The 17,666-nt window shown below is 47.4% G+C and overlaps 1 protein-coding gene across 1 annotated transcript in view; it reads left to right on the forward strand.

Annotated features, from left to right (window-relative positions):
• The first annotated feature begins 946 nt into the window (after positions 1 to 946).
• Positions 947 to 17,666, forward strand: part of MREG (melanoregulin) — a 66,857-nt gene continuing 50,137 nt past the window's right edge. The window contains exon 1 of the mRNA XM_075529052.1: positions 947 to 1,391. Within this exon, the coding sequence (XP_075385167.1) occupies positions 1,297 to 1,391 (95 nt within the window). The 5' untranslated portion in view covers positions 947 to 1,296. The remainder of the gene's footprint in view (positions 1,392 to 17,666) is intronic.

The raw sequence follows: 17,666 nt of genomic DNA on the forward strand, positions 1-17,666 counted from the left end.
GTGGGGACCTGCCTGGTTGTTAACTCAAGGTCAGCAGTTTGAGACCACTGTTCTTGTAAAGAGTGACAGTCTCAGAAGACCACCTGGAGAGTTCAACTCTGTCCTATAGGGTCACTATGAGGTTGAATAGACTGAATGGCAGAAAAGTTTTTGTTCTTTTTTAAGAAGAGGACTGAAAAAAGTTTTTTAAAAAGGCATGGGATGGAAAATGATAAAGAGTAGTGAAAACACTGGGTAGAAAAAAAGAATGCAGTGTCTGATGTCTCCCTTCACCCACGTTTCTGTTGTCTGTTTCAGGTTTTGGGTTGTATGTAGATCCTTGTGATTGGTTCCTCCTCGTTGGACAGTGTCAGACATGATAAAATAATCACAATTTATAAATTATCAAGGGTTTTTGAAGGAGGGGAAGAAATGAGGCATTGATGGGGTGGGGGTGGGGGGTAAAATGAGGCGTTGATACCAAGGGCTTGAGTAGAAAGAAAATATTTTGAGAATGATGATTACAATAGATGTATAAATGTGCTTGACAATGGATGTACGTATGGATTGTGGTAAGAGTTGTATGAGCCTCCAATAAAATGATTTAGAAGAGAAAAAAAAGTATAGCTTTATTCCATAAAACCAGAAACGTTCTCTACTGGGTCCATCCCCACTCTGGCTAATTGCCTACTCCTTGTGACCAATGAAAATACAATGCAAACCATGCTTCCAGTAGGAGGAGGAGGGAGAAGAGGGCCTTTCATCTCATTTATTGGACCTTTTATTGGTCTGACTGGGTTCAGGCTAACCTCGTGCTGCACGCCTCCAGGGATTTCTCCACTCCTCCTCTCCATTCCCCTCCCCTCCTTAGCTGTCCTCCCCTCCCCTCCCCTCCCTGCTTCTCTCCCCTCCCCTCTCCCCGCCAGCTCCGGAGCGCCGCCACCGCGGGTGGGTGCGCTCGCAGTTGACCGCGGGCTGAAATCAAAGTCAGTCCCGGCTTCCTCCTTAGAGGGCAGCCGCGGAGCGCCCGGGGACGCATGCGCCCCAACTTGCGCCCGGGGAATTAAAAAGAAACGGGCGAGCGAGGGAGCCAGCCACCCTCCACCAAACAAACGCCCCCAACAAAAGCCAGGCGCAGAAAGGCGCGCGGGCCCGGCGGCCCCGGGCCTGGAGGCGGCCCCGGCCTCGCGCCGTCCCCGGCCGCGGCGTGATGCGCAAGGACCGGCCCGCGACGCCCCGGCCGCGACTGTCCCTGCGCCCGGACGCGGAGCCGGCGGCCGGCTCGGAGTCTCCCGGCGGCGGCGGACCTCGCTCTCCATGGGGCTGCGGGACTGGCTCCGGGTCGCGTGCTGCTGCTGTCGCTGTCGGTGCCTGGAGGAGCCCGCCCTGCCCGAGAAGGAACCCCTGGTCAGGTGAGTGCGCTCGTCGGCCGCCGGGGTCACCTGGCTGGAGCCGGCGTCACAAAGTGGGGGCACCTGTGCGCTCGTCCCAGTTGGGGCGGCGACTTGATTTCAGGTCACAGGCGCAGACGGCACTCCACAGCGCCCTGTACCTTGTCCCCGGGGCTTATTTATCTTCGAAGGAGATTTCGGGCCCCAAGTGGAGATCCTCAGACTCAGAGGCTCAGAGGCTCGGAGGCCCAGGTGGATGCTTGTGGCAGGTGCGGAGAATCGGGGCTCGCGGCGTGGGGAGAGGAGGTGCCCGGGTCTCCGAGCTCGCCCAACTGCGGTGGTTTACGGGAAATGTACGTCTCAGTGAAAATACACAGCTGTGATTTCTTTATTTATTTCACTCCGCGGAGACTTTGGGTACATTGTCATTTCGTTTATTACCCAAAAGAAGATCATTTCAGTGACTGAACACACGATGTTTTTTGTTGTTATCTTCATATTAAAAAAAAAGTTGTGCGAAGTGGTCTTCACGAAATTCGTGGAAAACTTCCATGATCGTCTCATTCCATATTTCCGCGAACTTTTTGAAGCCCCTTCGTATTTTTTCAGGGACCTTTTTTTCATTGGGAGGTTGAGTCACCGTAGTGAGGTGAGAGGAAACCGCACACGCGCTAGCAGTGGGTGAAGTGACTTTGGGACAGATCAGGAAGCACAGCTGCGATTGTAAGCAACTCTTTTCCATCTTGGCGGTCGCTGGACTAGGTCACCCGCGCAGGTAGGCATGGCAAGATACTTAGAGGGAAAAGGAGGGCCTAAGGTTGAACGCCAGCGTTGTGTGAGCAAATACTGAAGCAAGTGTTTGTGTGTAAAGTACACAACTAAGCACACAGCTTCAACAATTGGTTTACCTTTTCTGAGTACACCAAGCCCAAACACTTCCCTTGACTTTTGAGATCTTAAGTAACCCCTTTTTGCCTGTCCACTTTTTTAGCTTCCAGTGCGTTAAGCAATGTCCACTCCTTGATGCAATGGGACGGGCTTCATTCCTGCTTGAAGAACAATGCACTCTTGCCATTCCCTCCCGGTCACCTCCGGTAGAGTGAGTGCCTGACTATCCTTCCTGACCCTCTCTAGGTGGGATTCTTCACACCTCCCCCCAAATCCCACCTGGGCTTCACTGTGCATTTCTACTTATGGCATTATCTTATCATGGGCCGGGAGCAATCCAGTAACCGACTCTGGGTCTTAAAAGCAGTGAGTAACAATCCAGAGCTTAAGTGTTTAGGTTACAGACTCCACTTCTTAGTCACATGACATACAGCACGCAGTTTGCTCTCAGCCTCAGATTGTTGGGTATTCCCAGTTTTCTGCTATTTCAGTTAATAGTTTTACACCTCCCTGCCAGTGAATGACGCAAGTGATTTCAGGAGATACGGTCATTTGGGGGCAGAATAGCTTAGTGTCCTCCAAGCAGATTGCCCGGGGCTAAAATTAAATCCCTAGTGGCTGCCTCAGCACGGGTTGTTAAAGTTGGTTGTGCTTAGATGTCTCCCTCTGTAAAATGGGAAGGACAATGACACACATACCTCAAAGGGCTGCAGTGAAAGAAAGAAATGTATTAGCTCATACAGATGATGAGTCTGATACATTAAAAAAAGCCCCAGGAAATTTTCGGTACTATTATCATTGTTATTTGTTTGCGCATGCGAAGATGACTGGCCTGGTCCCATGTGGCTTACTGTCATTCTGACATCATTTCAACGTAACAATATTTGGAAAGAACTCCTCATTAATAGCCACGTGAAGCATTCATTATGTGTATGTGTGTGTTTGGGATGTTTAGTGCCTGCATGTTGTTTTTACTGAAGGTCCGATTTGAAAAATTTAAAAAAATTATAATGTGTGAAGTACAATGGTATGTGTGCATAGTCCCAGAATTGTGCAACGAATAACCTATTGCTGACAAATCAATTCTGATTCATAGAGGCCCCGTGGATTATGGGGTAGAAAGTAGAGGTGTTCTTGGCTATACTCTGTAGGGAAGTAAATCGCCAGGCCTTTTTTCCTGCAGCATTGCTAGGTGGGTTCAAACTGCCAACCTTGCAACCATGTCCCTCTGACTTCTGGAGCCGGTGCCTGGCATTGTAGAAAGTTTAGGAAACTTCCCAGAGGGAACCTGGAAGGTCTACATCCTAGAAACTGGTAGCCTTTGCTAGCAGGCCTTTGCCCTGTTCCTGTTTTGGCTCCCTTTCCCATTCTTCCTTCCATGACCTTCATGATGATCATTCTACCTGGATGGGTGAGCAACCTGGCATTCTGAACCAAGCCCTGTGGGAGTTGAGAGACGTAAGTCTCCTAAGGTCTACCATTAACTCACTTTGGGATTTTAGGGAAGCCATTTACTTTCAGACATAAGAATAACTGTGAGGAGGGTACAGGACTGGGCAGTGTTTGTTCTGTTGTCCAAAGGGTTGCTGTGAGTTGGAGCCAACTTCAAGGCACCTAACATTTAACCGACTTGGACTTTAGGATCTTCTTTAAAATGGGGGGAATCAGGCTTTAATGTGTAATTTACAGGGGCCTTTCCAGGCTTAAGAGTTTCTAGTCCCTTGCCTTTCCTATTGCCCGCATATTTGTGCGGACTTGTGTGAGCCAAGACTCGGGATGAGCTGACTTGGATCACAGGACCCCCGAAGCTGCCTATGATGCTAGATAGGAGTCCAAGACTTGGCCTTTTGTTCTGTTTAAGTCATGGTCACTGAGTTGATGCTGACTTATAGTGACCCTAAAGGACAGGGTAGAACTTGACTGTGAGTTTTTGAGACTTAACTGCTTACCAGAGTAGAAAACCCATCTTTTACCATCGGTGGAGCTGGCTGCTGGTTTTAAACTGCCGACCTTGTGGATTGAAGCCCAATACATACCCACTACACCAACAGGGCTCCCTCCATTTGTATAGCGGCTCAGGAATGATTTATCTGCCAATGTTGAGTAGTCATCTTCAACCCAAGGAAGCTTCAGAACAAGTCTGGACCTGGGAAAGGAAACATGACTTGGTCTAAGCTTCAGCCCCAAATAAAAGCCATGGGTTTTGTTCATGTTTGAATCATATACTCATTTGCACCCCATTTTATGACTGAGTCACGTATGCTTTATCTTATCCACCATCTACCATCCTGTTTGAACAGAACAAGGGAATAATACTTCATGGTTTAAAATCAGGAAAGGTGTGCATCTGGGTTGTATCCCTTCACTATCCGTATTCAATCTGTGTGTTGAGCACATAATTCGAGAGGCTGGACTATATGCAGAACACCACATCAGGATTGGAGAAAGGCTTCTTACTGACCCATATTATGCAGATGATACAACCTTGCTTGCTGACAGTGAGGGGGACTTGAAGCAGTTGCTGATGAAGGTCAAGGACTGCAGCCTTCAGTATAGACTACAACTCAGTGTAAAGAAAACCCCAGATCCTCACACCTGGACCAACAGACAACGTCATGAGATTGAAGTTGTCAAAGACTTCATTTTTCTTGGATTCACAATCAACGCACAGGGAAACAGCAGTCCAACCAAGTATGCAAATCTGCTGCACAAGACTTCTGTGAAGTGTCGGAGAGCATAGGTGTCACTTTGAGGACTCAGGTGATCCTGAGGCAAGCCCTGGTATTTTCAATCACCTCATGTGCATGTGAATGCCGAACGATGAGTTCCGAGATCAAACAAGTACTGATGCAGTTGAAGTGTGGTGTTGGCAAAAACCACCAAAAGTACCATAGATTGCCTGAACAGCAAACAAATCTGTCTTGGAAGAAGTACAACCAGGATGTGCCTTAGAAGCGAGGGTGGCAAGACTCCTGCATGTTTTTTGAACATACTATCGAGAGAGATTAGTCTAGTGGAAAGCAAGCGTATTATGCTGGGAAGTGGGGGGGGGCAGTGAAATAGAGGCAGCACCTCAAGAAGGTAAACCAGCATGGTTGCTACAACAAGGAGCTTGAACATGACAATTGTACAGATTGCCCTGCACCAGTAGTGTTCCATTCTGTCATATACAGAGTTGCTTTGAGTTGGAACTGAAGCAGCGTCACCTAGCAACAACATATAACGTATGATGTTCTGCATGCCATTCTTCCCTACCCCAACTACTCTGCTAACTAGGGTCAGTAGTGCACCAGAAACAATGTGACGTGAGGACAGGAGAGTTCTGGAAGGGTGATCATTTGTCGGTAAAATACCGAATGAGTTTTTAGTTCAAGGCTTCACATTACTAATTAAAAGCATCATGATGCTGTACATGGGTCGCTATGAGTCAGAGTCAAGTCGAAGGTGCCTCACAGAAACAATGACAACGATGACAAGACATGTTGGGAATATTCCTTCCCCAGGGCTGCTGTAACCGATGAGCACAGACCAGCGGGTCTGTCATAGAAGCCTCTTTCCCCACAGTTCTGGACCACTGAAGGCTGAAGTCAAAGTGGCCAAAGGGGACACACTCCCTTTGAAGGCTCCAGGGGAGAGTCTCTCTTGTTTCTTCCAGCTCGTGGCTCCTGCCTTGGGACAGCAGAGCTCCTGCAGGCTGGCTTGGGCTTTGTCTTCACATGTTTTTTCTTTCATTGTATCTCTGTTCCTCTGTGTCCTTGTGTCTCCCAGCTCCCTCTCTTGCCTTCTTTTGAGGACACTGTTGAATTGAGAGCTCACGCTTTAGATGCTTTCCTGTTGGTTTAATTACCCTTGTCAAGGCTCTGTCTCCACATAGGGTCACATTGACAAGCCCCATTCACATGCTCTCAGGAGGGTGCTTGTGAGGAGAACGTTTGCACTGAATGCATAAGGTAAGCTAACAGAAGTACGTTTTAACCACATACAAACCCACCTGATCAAGACTTGTAATCCACGAGCTGATAAGTGTTTGGAGGCATTGAGTAGAAAGCTGCCCATCTCCTTTGGCACCACAAAGTGTACTGCCAAATGATAGCCGATTCGGACATCAGAGCCTTGAGAGAGACCAAGGGCATGTGGGAAAACTGTGGGGTAAGTGTCCGTGCATGCAGGCACCCTTTCCAGGGGTTCCTTTGAACTGTCTCAGGGAGGTAGAATTCCCTCCTCGCTCACTCTGACTGATGGAGTCGTGTGGCTCAGTGGGTAAGCACTGGACTGCTAACTGAAACGCCAGCAACTGGAACCTCCCACCAGTAGCGCCATGAGAGAGTCATGGGACAAACAAGTCTGCTTCTGTAATGAGTTTGCTCTTGGAAAGCCTAGGGAGCAGTTCTGCTCTGTCCTGTAGGGTCATTAGGGGTGGACTGAACTCGTTGATAATGTATTCTTGTTTTTTTGACTTTGTTTCTTTTGACTGTTAATAACTGGTAAGCATCCTGGCTTTCCAATGGTTCAAAAGCTACCGAAGAATCAAAGAATGAGCCTCCTTGGGAAGTGTTGACTTTTGGCTTCCTCAGAAACCCAAAGTGAGCCCTATTGTGAGCTTTCTAATCTTTGCTGTTTTATGTCCGATACCCACCTGCAGCCTCTATCCAAGTTAACAGACTTTATGCACATGTATGTGGGCAATGAATGCGGAACTGCCATCATGTTTTATTTTGCTTCTGGGCCCTGAAATCACATTTCAAAAAAAAAAAAAAAGGCAACCATAACAATAACAAATGGAAACATCTAGCTGATTCTGAATCAACTGATCCCCTGGATTTCAGAGTAGGCTTGTGCTCATTAGGGTTTTCCAAACCAGGATTGTAGGTGGATCAGTCAGGGCTTTCTTCTGATGTACCTCAGGGTGGGTTTGTATCCCCAGCCTTTTGGCTGATAGCTGAGCACTTAACCATTTGAGCTACCCAGGACTTCGGAATTCCCATTCCCCAAACTCGAAACTCACTGTCATCGAGTTGATGCTGACTCAGTGACCCAATAGGACAGGGTAGAACTGTCCCTGAGTTTCTGAGATTGTAACTCTTTTCAGGAGTAGAGGTCTATGAATTTCTGAGTTTGTAACCCTTTTCAGGAATAGAGAGCTCTGTCTTTCTCCAGCGGAGTGGCTTGTGGCTTCGAACTGCTGTACTTCTGGTTAGCAGCCCAACATATAACCACTCTACCACCAGGGTTTCTGGAATTCCCATTAGGGAGCAATAAAATACCACCTGTGTTAGTCTGGGTTGACTAGAGAAACAAGTTCATAGACACTCATATGTATAAGAAAGAGCTTTTGATATTCAAGAGCAATTGAATATTGAGTCTAGATCAAATCCCTAAGTCTGATATTAGCTGATATGTCTTATACCAATTTATAAAGTCCTTTTAAGATTCATACAAACACATGCAATGACGTCGAATGCAGGAAGATCACAGGCCACTGGGTGGAAAGTCTTGTGGATCCAGTGGCGGTGGAAACATCTCAGCGCTGGCATGAGTCTCCAACTTGGGTCCTTCAGCTCCTGTGCTCTAGCGTAACTCCATGTGTCTTGTCCGAAGGAATGTCTCCCAGGGAGTGAGCGTGTGCCCCACCTTCAAAGGTCTATCTGTCTCCTTCACGCCTCCAAATGAGGTCATCAAGCTGCGAACTGACAGGCTACACTCTATCCCTTCACTCTTAAGTCTCAAATTGACAACAGAATATGTAACTACCACACCATCTCAGTTCCCCTGTGATAATTGTTTAGTGCCCACACGAGGCACTTTCTAAAAAGAAATGGATTGGGGTCTATGAGTGTGGGCACAAAATGGGATTTCCTGACCACCGGTCATAACAGCTGGTTCCAATTGTTTCACCGTACAAGGTTGGAGAAGAAAGAATCCCACACATAGATCGTCCTTCTGGTCCTGTCTAGGTGGTTCTGGGTACTGTTGTGAAGCCCTTAGTCTCTTACTAACATCCTCCCATAACCTATGAAGTACTTCCTGCCATAGTCACCACTTGACACTAGAAGAAACGGAGGCCCTGGGAGCTTCTGTAGCTTTCTCAGAGGGACACGGACAGGAAATGTCAGAGCTGCCCCGCAGATTGTGGTCAGGGCTGACTACTCAGCAAGTGGTCAGGGCCCAGAACACTGGCTCAATGTCTCTTTCTCAGGTGAGTGAAACCAGGTGCCAGTGGGAAAGATGGGAAGGGAGTAAGGAAGAGTAAACCTTTTAAAGGGACTTAACCACCAAGTTGAGGATAATGTTTGCTATTTGTCCAGAGCTTCCCATCTCACAGCGTGGCCTTGAGTGCCCTGTGCACTGCTCATCTTCTGCTCTTAGGTGGAACTTTGGAAAAGTGTTGTCAGGTGTCCTGACCGTTCTCAGAGCAGAGTGCAGGTGGCCTCCTGTGGGGCCAGGGTTCTTGCCCCATACCATTGCTGCTGAGCATCGCTGCACCAGGCCTGTGAGCAGGCTGCACAGAACTCTTCCTGGCGGCACCCAGCGTTTGCAAAGGCTGGAGCTAGGCAGGATTCCTGCTGCAGGAAGGTGCTTGTGCCTGGGAGAACCCCTTTCAAGCACTGGTATTTTCCTTCCTCCTCTGAAAGCCACACAGAGAGAGGTCCCCTGCATGGGGGCGGTTCCCAGAGCAGGGCAGAAAGCCCTCCTGTCCTGTGAGGCGGCCCAGTCTTCCCCTTCGAAGTCAGTGTGGCTCCGAATGGCTTTAAAGGGCTCCCAGCATCCTTTGTGGGACTTGCCCTTTGGTCTCAGTTATGTTGGAAGTTCCCCAGATGAACGTGCTTGCTCTCGCATATCACGTGTCTGTGTTTCCCGGGAACATTTTTGTCCCTGGATATCTTGACCTGATCTTTTCATTTCACCTTTGTTTAGAAAGTAAACTTTATCTGGATTCTGTCTGTAGCTGGAGCCCTTTGGAGTCAGGTTGACAAATGTTTGGTGTGTGCCAATTACATACCAGGTACTCTGCTCTTTTTTCTGCTTTTGTCCCAGTCACTGGTCAAGTAGTGGGTATAGAGGCATTTAACAAGAAACCCTGTACTGCTTGTATCCCATCAGAAGTTCTGGAATCCACTCTCACTTAGATCTTTCTTTTTTAACTTTTCAAAGTGTGTGTGTGACTGTAGAGACTAAAAATACACAAAAACAAGTATATTATAAGGAAGAGCTATAAAGTATATTCTCAGGTAACCCCTCTCCAGGGCCATGACCATTGCCAGCACTCTGGCCCCTCCCTGATGGTCTAGAGGCTTCTGTATCGGGCGTGTTCTTGTCAGCCTGACCATCTGTGTCTGAAGGATCCCTGGGGGCCCTGGCTGCTAACTGTCAGCCCCTTAACCACCAGCCGCTCTGAGGGAGCGAGACCCGGCTTTCTACTCCTGTAGAGACTCACATTCTCGGGAAACCCTCGGGAAGTTCTCCTCGGCCCTCTGAATCGGGTGGTTATGAATTGGCCTTGACCGGACGGCAGGGAGTGTTGTCTATGCTGCCTCTTAAGACGTGCTTTATTCTTAACCACTTTTAAACTTCGGGTCATGGACACTCAACTGTGTGTGTGTCCGGGCACCGCTTAACTCAAGCCTGTGGTTGCATGCGGTGTTCTTTTTACTTCTCTGGAAGGTTCCATTTTGCCCTTGGGTAGACTTCTGAGTAGACCGAAGCTCCTACACGTACGTGGTTAAGATCTTCAAGGTACCACAGAAGATGGAATTTCTCCCGTGTCAGCCGTACTGGCCCTCTCCTGCTTCCTCACATGCACCAGGCGTGTTGTCCCTTTCTCAGGGCACTGCGCCTTTGCCTCAGTGTCTAGACTGCCCTTCCTCCAGTTCCCGGCTTGACTAAGTCCCATGCGTCACGGAGGTCTCTCCCCAAAGCCACCTCGTTGGAATTTCTTCCCTCACTATGCCACCTGAAAGAGGCCCTGCCCACCTTGCTCTGTCCTTTTGTGTTGCTATTTCTTCTTCGCCCCAGTGGTCACCTGACATGCACATATGTGCTTACTCTCTACATCCTCCACGGAGACCTTGAGCCCCGTCTTCATAAATTCACACAGCTCAGAAATAGGGCTTGTCCAGGAGCCTGAAGACTGGGACCGCTCAGAGGCCCGTGGCTTGGGAAACGCCAGTACATTTTTTCAGCAAATACTTCTACTGCGCACCGGTGATGGGCCAGACATTGCTCTACTTTGAGTGGCATCACTGAGCAATTGGCAGGGGAAGGGGCCAGGAAAGGGAGAGGATCTTCCCAGGGAGGAGAGACGCGGTGGGCCTGGCCGACAGGCTCCTCCTGGGGAATCTGATGGCAAGGCCTTCCATAGGTAAGAGGTGGTGCAAACGGCAGCTTGTGTATTTTCTGATGGATCCAGTGGAGACTTTATCACCGTTTTAAGGGCTTCTGTGTTAAGCCAGTGCTCCCTGACACACAGCCTATGGGCCAGCAATGAGGAGCCTGGATGACAGCCAGCCGTGGTTGTACACAGTACTTCGTGGGGCCTCCAAGTCTTTTACACACGGACATTGTTCAGGTAGAAGGATCGCTTTAGTGCTCACGGGCCTGCTATAATGCTTGTCCCTAGGCAAGGAGTCTAGCCGTTTGAAACCGGGAGTCTCCCTTAGTTGGTATTGAAAGAAAAGGCTCCTGACCCACATGGGGTGGAACTAGGGATTTTCCTCTCCGACTTTTAACTGGCTCCAACTAGCTCAGGCGTGGCTGATACGGTGAAACGGTCACAGACTCGAATTTCAAAAAATGAGGGTGAAGCAGCATGGTAACCAGAATGGGAAAAAGGAGATTTTCGAGTCCTGGCATGGAAGACTCAGAGGAGGAGCAGTGGGCCCTTCCGGGCGCCTGATGGGGGAGACTGAACGATTGCCAGGACTGGGGCAGCACACATTCGAAGCAGCGCTGTTGGCCTCCCTGGCTGAGCCGGGCACCCTCACTGCAGACACTGTCGATCAAAATACTTGGCTGGTCTACAACGTGCGCACTGCCCTTGCTTTCCAAGAGGGAGATTAAGTTTCTAGCAGGGTGCCACGTCGTATTTTTTCCCGTTTTGGTACACCCATAGGTTACAAACTCGGGTGTGTTGTGGCTTCCCCTCATCAGCCACCTCGGAACGGCTCTGAAGTCCTGCTTCTCTCATTCTGCCTTTTGGGAGCGAAGGCAGCTTTAGCTTAGCAGGTCATGTCAGAACGACCTCTCAAGTGCCTGAGGTGAACACGTTGTTTATCACCAGCAGATGGTGGCCGGGGTAACCAGAGCTGCTCTAATTTCCCGAGAACCTATTGGAAATCTCAGAGGAGAAGTGACGCTCCTGTCCCCAGGCCCCTTCCTGCTCTCAGCTGTTCTTCCCGGGCTTCTGGGCCTGATCTGGGGCCTTACACTGAACTCGCTCAAACACACACCTTAGAGTTCGCCCTTCGGAGCGGAGGCCCTCAGGTGGTGCATGCAGGTTGCTTTGCACTGTTCACCTGAGAGGCTGGCATTTCAAACGCACCCAGCAGCGCCCTGGCCCAGTAGTTCTTGGGCTAGTTCCACCCTGTAACTCATGGAGTGGCCTGAGTCAGAACTGACGGGAACACTCAGAACTGAGGGTTCTGAGTCAGCACGCTCGCAGTATTGGGTTCACCTAGGTTTCCACCCTGCTTCTCTGCGTGTTTCAGTTAGATTTCTCTCTCTCTTTTGGTCTCTCCTCCCCAACGAGCCAGTATTTTAAAAGCTAATGGATCCATGTCCCGACAGGGCGACAGTGCAGGAACAAAAGGAGCAGGCACGCCAGAATGTAGCAGCACCTGGGATCCAGTGAGCCAGGCTGGGTTTGACGGATTCTTTTGACGCTGTAGATGAGACCCTCACACCCTCATTTAGAGAACCTTTCACGGGAACTCTGCAGCTTTGCAGATGATCAATTCAATGATTTATTTCATAATAGAACCCAACTTCTTTCCTGTGTCCCAAAGTAGTCTTACTGGTCATGCTAATAAGTGGGAAGAATGCAGCTGGAATCAGGCCCAGGTTGAAGGAGGAGGCCCTGGAAGCCCAGTGGAAGACATTACCTAATGGACCAGCCCTGGGATGACCCGGGGGCGGCAAAAGCAGATGCCTACACTTGATTCTGGGGTATGGGCTATAGTGCAAAAAACTTTCATTGCCAGGGGATGCAGAGTTTTTGTTTTTCATAAAGGGTGTAGCAGGCCAAGTAAGATTGGGAGGGGAGAGGAGAGGAGAGGAGAGGAGAGGAGAGAGAAGAGAGAAGAGAGAAGAGAGAAGAGAGAAGGGAGAGAGACTCTCTAGACAGGCAAGCAGCTGAGCTACTTTTCATGGTCAAAATTCTCCTTCAGATCATGTGAGTAGAGACTACCTGGCTTTACGCCTTTGCTTTAAGGCAGTTTTCAGAAGGTCCTCACAGGAGTTATGTCTGGGATTTCCTTCAGCAGATTGGAACCCCAGCTCAGTGTGTTCTAGCCCCCACGCAGTATGGAAAAAGGTACTAGGTGGGAGTTGTGCATGAAAGAGTGGAAGCAATCATGTAGCTTATGGAAGACTTCACGTAGAGGGTTTTTTTTTTATTGAAATCATTTTATTGGGGGCTTTTACAGCTCGCAATACAATCCATACATCCATCAATTTTGTCAAGCACATTTGTACATATGTTACCTTCATCATTTTCTTTCTACTTGGGCCCTTAGTATCAACTCATTCCCCCCTCCCCACCCTTCCTTCTCATGAACTGTTGATAATTAATAAATTAAATTTTTTTTTCATGTCTTAGACCAGCCACTTTTCTGTTTTCCATCTCCCTGGGAGGGAGTTATAGATAGATCGTTATGATTGGTTCCCCCTTTCTCCCCCCACCTTCCCCATCCCCTCCTAGTATTGCTATTCTCATTATTGCTCCTGAGGGGTTTATCTGTCCTAGATTCCCTGTGTTGTAAGCTCTATCTGTACCAGTATAAATGTTCTTGTCTAGTCAGATTTGTAAGGTAGAATTGGGGTCATGATAGTGGTGGGGGAGGAAGCATTAAAGAACCAGAGGAAAGTTGTATATTTCATCGGTGCTATACTGCACCCTGCCTGGCTCTTCACTTCCTTGTGACCCTTCTGTGAGGGAATGTACAATTGTTTACAGATGGGCTTTGGGTCTCCACTCTGCACTCTCCCTCATTCACAATGATATGATTTTTCGTTCTGGGTCTTTGATGCCTGATACCTGATCCCATCTACATCACATGATCACACAGGCTGGTGTGCTTCTTCGATGTGGGCTTCGTTGCTACTCAGATGGCTGCTTGGTTATCTTCATGCCTTTAAGACCCAAGACACTGTATCTTTGGATAGTTGGGCACCATCAGCTTTCTTCACCACATTTGCTTAGGCAGCTGCTTTGTCTTCAGTGATCGAGTGGGGAAGGTGATCATCACAGAATGTCAGGTTATTAGAACAAAGTATTCTTGCACCGAATTACGCCCCCGTCCCTGCCCCCAAATAAGGCTTGTAAGTCCTAACCCCATTTGGGAATGGGTTGCCTTTGCTGTTACTGAGACAGGATGAATGCAGGGTGTGTTTTGAGTCAGTCTTTTTTTTTATGTTTTAATGAAACTTTCTCCAATGTTTTGTTTTATTGGCACATAATTCACACAGCATGAAATTCAATAGTTCAGTCATATCAAGAAGAGCTGTGAAATTATCACCACCATCCGTTCTGGAACATTTTCTTCTTTCTTTTTTTTTTTAAACAATTTATTAGGGGCTCATACAGCTCTTATCACTGTCCATACATATACATACATCAATTGTAAAAAGCACATCTGTACATTCTTTGCCCTAGTCATTTTCTTTTTTTTTTCTTCTCTTCTTTTTTTACATTTTATTAGGGACTCACAACTCTTATCACAATCCATACATATACATACATTTTGAGCTATGAAAGAGATTAAACAAGCTGGCAGAAAAGCAGAGAGGGAGGAAAAGGGATCCCAAGCCACTTGAAGCTCGCCCAGGAGCTGAAGCTCAGAAATGAGGACGTGCCTGCAGCGCAGACACAGAAAGAAGGCTTTCTTCTAGTCTCCTGTACGGTGGAAAAAATACATGTCCCCTCCTTGTGGCATAGCAGCATGAGGTAACCAAGACACCTGGCTTCTTCCCTGCCCCAGGGCCTTTGAACCTGCTGTCTCCTTTACCTAGAACTCTGTTCATTCAATCGAAAGCTTGAACCCCCTGTCTTCACCATGTTTGCTTGACACTCTCTCCCACTAGAGCTTTCCACCAGCATCTTGCATATGCTCACACAGCTCTCTGAACTCCCCCTTTATAGCACTTATCACAGCCTTTAATTATTTATCCACGTGATTGCTCATTACTGCATCTCCCTCTCTAGACTCTAGTGTGATCCACGGACAGGGACCATGTCTGTTCTGTTCACTCTTTATTGAGCTGGTGGTTAGTATATAGTCTGTGCTCAGTATATATTATTAGATGGTGGGAATCGCTCTAGGGTGGCCTTACCTATCTAGTCCTACAGACAGACAGACGTCAATGAGGCCAATTTCAGGCACATCTTGGGTGAGATGACCACCACTCATCTCTTCCATAAGTTCAGACACCAGTCTCACCTTAGAAAGATACATCATAAAACCATACTTGGCATGGGCAATTGAAATTCTTATTCGGCATCCTGCATTATTTATTAAAATGATTTGGATGTGCCTTTTATGATTTCATTTTCTTGGTACGAGGACTTAGACTCAACGATCATTGTTTCCTTGAGTTTAGAACTGATGCAGAGTTCCTCTCTTCCTGTGAATGCTTTTCTTTTTCATATCTTTCAAGAAGACTACTCTCCTTTGGTCTCCTAGGAGGGACACTCGGTGTGGACTTCAGTGTTCAACTGTTGTGATCTCTGCCCCGGTGTCTGGTTCTATCTTTCTTGGCTCTTTTTAAAGGGGTTTGTTTTTGTTGTTGCTCACGTTGATTATTCTATTGTGTTAGGCTTAGTCATTAAAGAAAAGTCAGACTGTCTTGACGTAGGTATACTTATATAGGTTTATGTTATAAATGCCTTTTTGTCTTCATATCACAAAATCTCCCTGGTGATTTTGATTCACAGTGACCCGATTGGACCAAGTACAACTTCTCCTTAGGGTTTCGGAGACTAAATCTTTACAGGAGGAGACAGCCTTTGCGTTCTCCCCTGGAGCGCTTGGTGGGTTCAAACCACTGACCTTGAGGTTAGCAGCCCAACTTAAAACCCACTTTGCTACGGAGCTCCCTTGTAATACCTTAGTACTGTTAGGAATAATTTAAACGGACCCAAGGTTTATTGTGAGCAGTTGTTTTTAATCCCCCCCCCCCGCCCAATATTTTTATTGGGATACAATTTACGTATCACACACCAGTGTTCTTGTTGTTAGGTGCCACAGAATCGGCTCTGACCCATAGCAATCTTATGCATAACAGAACAAAACACTGCATGGCTGCGCGCCATCTTCAGAATTGATCCTTTGCCTGAGCCCATTGATACAGTCATTGTGTCCATACTTCTACTTTAGGGCCTTCCTTTTTTTTTTTTTGTTGACCCTCCACTTTACCAAGCATGATGTCCTTCTCCAGGGACTACTCTCTTGTGACATTATGTCCAAAGTATGTGAGATGAAGTCTTGCCATCCCCACCTCTAACGAGTACTCTGGTCTTACTTCTTCCAGGACATATCTATTTGTCCTTTAGCACTCTCTGGTTCTTTCAATATTCTACGTCAGCGCCATCATTTGAAAGCATCGATTCTTCTACAATCTTCCTTATCCAGTGTCCTACTTTCACATACATATGATGCGAGGGAGAACACCCTGGCTTGGGTCAGGCGCACCTTAGTCCTCAAACGAACATCCTTGCTCTTCAGTGTTCTAAACGGGTCTTGTGCAGCAGATTTATCTAATGCGGAATGTCTTTTGATCTCCTTACTGTTGCTTTCATGAGCTTTGATTGTGAATCTAAGGAAGACAAACTCCTTGACAACTTCAGCCTGTTCTCCAGTTAGCATGGTGTTACCTATTGCTCCAGTTGTGAGGATTCCGGCCTTCCTTACATGGAGGTGTCATCCACACTGAAGGCTGCAATCCTTGATCTTCATCAGAAATCGCTTCAATTCCTCCTCACTTTGAGCAAGCACGTTGTGTCATCTGCGTGCCGCAGGTTGTTAATCAGCCTTCCTCCAGTCCTGATGTCACACTCTTCATCAGATACTCCAGCTTCTCTGATGATTTGCTCAGCAATACACTTCCATAGTTTAGTTGTATTTTTAAAGAGTTGTTCATATATTACCACATTCAGTTCTGGTGCATCCTCCCCTCTCCTGTAGTCATTGCTTACTCTCCAATTCCCCTCAACCTTCCTCTCTTTGCTCTCCCCAGTAAGCTATTTCATCAGTTATTATCTCTATATATGTACCCATTCTATGCTTCATAAAAAGGCTAACGCTAGTGTTTTTAAAAAAGAAGACAGAAAAAAGACTACCAGCAATATTAAAATAAGTCATAATGAAATCCTCTGTCTAGAAACATGCAAGAAATATTTAAACATAGAACAAATCCAGGATGGATCAAGAGGGAGATGAAATGAGCAGATATTGTACTGCACTGAGGTTCCATCCATCATCATGACGTTTACAATAATCCCTGTGTGGCATCCAGGCTCCCGGAGTCCTTCAAATGTCCTCAGAGAAGATCTGTCAGTGGCTCAATCTGAGTAGGTCCTCTGTAGATGGATTTTGGCCTATCACTGTCATCCATAGCCTTCTACAAATCATGTGTTCACAATTTAAGCTCTGACACTGTTCCCTCCTTCAGAGTTGGATTGTGATTTACAATCCTTGGATCAAACGGGCTGATGTGTTTCTTCCATGCGGACTTAGTTGACAGCTCACTTAGATGACTGCTTGTTTGAACACAAGCCTGTAAAATCCCAGGCACTATTCTTGATAGCCAGGCATCGTGCTTGACCACACCTGCGAGGAGTTACTTTATAAACACATATGGAGGCCATTGTGATGCTAGAAAAAGAAAATGGCAGGAAGAAGGTAGACACAGCGGAGCTGATAACCAGAAGAGGCGGGAGATGGAAGTCTGTTTAGAAAACCAACCAGCAGCTAATGTAAATGATTGCCTACTTGCTAATCATTTGGCACTCCACCCATCTGAATCCAAGAGACGTTTTGAGATTTGAATTAGGAGGCAGAGGTTTGTTGGATAAGAAAGGGTCAAAAGGAGCCTCGGTGGTTAAGTGTTGGTCCATTAACCGCAAGGTTGGAGGTTCAAACCTGCTCCAGGAGAAACGGATGAGCCCACCTGGCTCTGTAAAGATGAAAGGCGTGG

This window comes from Tenrec ecaudatus, chromosome 13 (genome assembly GCF_050624435.1).
Source record: "Tenrec ecaudatus isolate mTenEca1 chromosome 13, mTenEca1.hap1, whole genome shotgun sequence".
Lineage (NCBI taxonomy): Eukaryota > Metazoa > Chordata > Mammalia > Afrosoricida > Tenrecidae > Tenrec > Tenrec ecaudatus.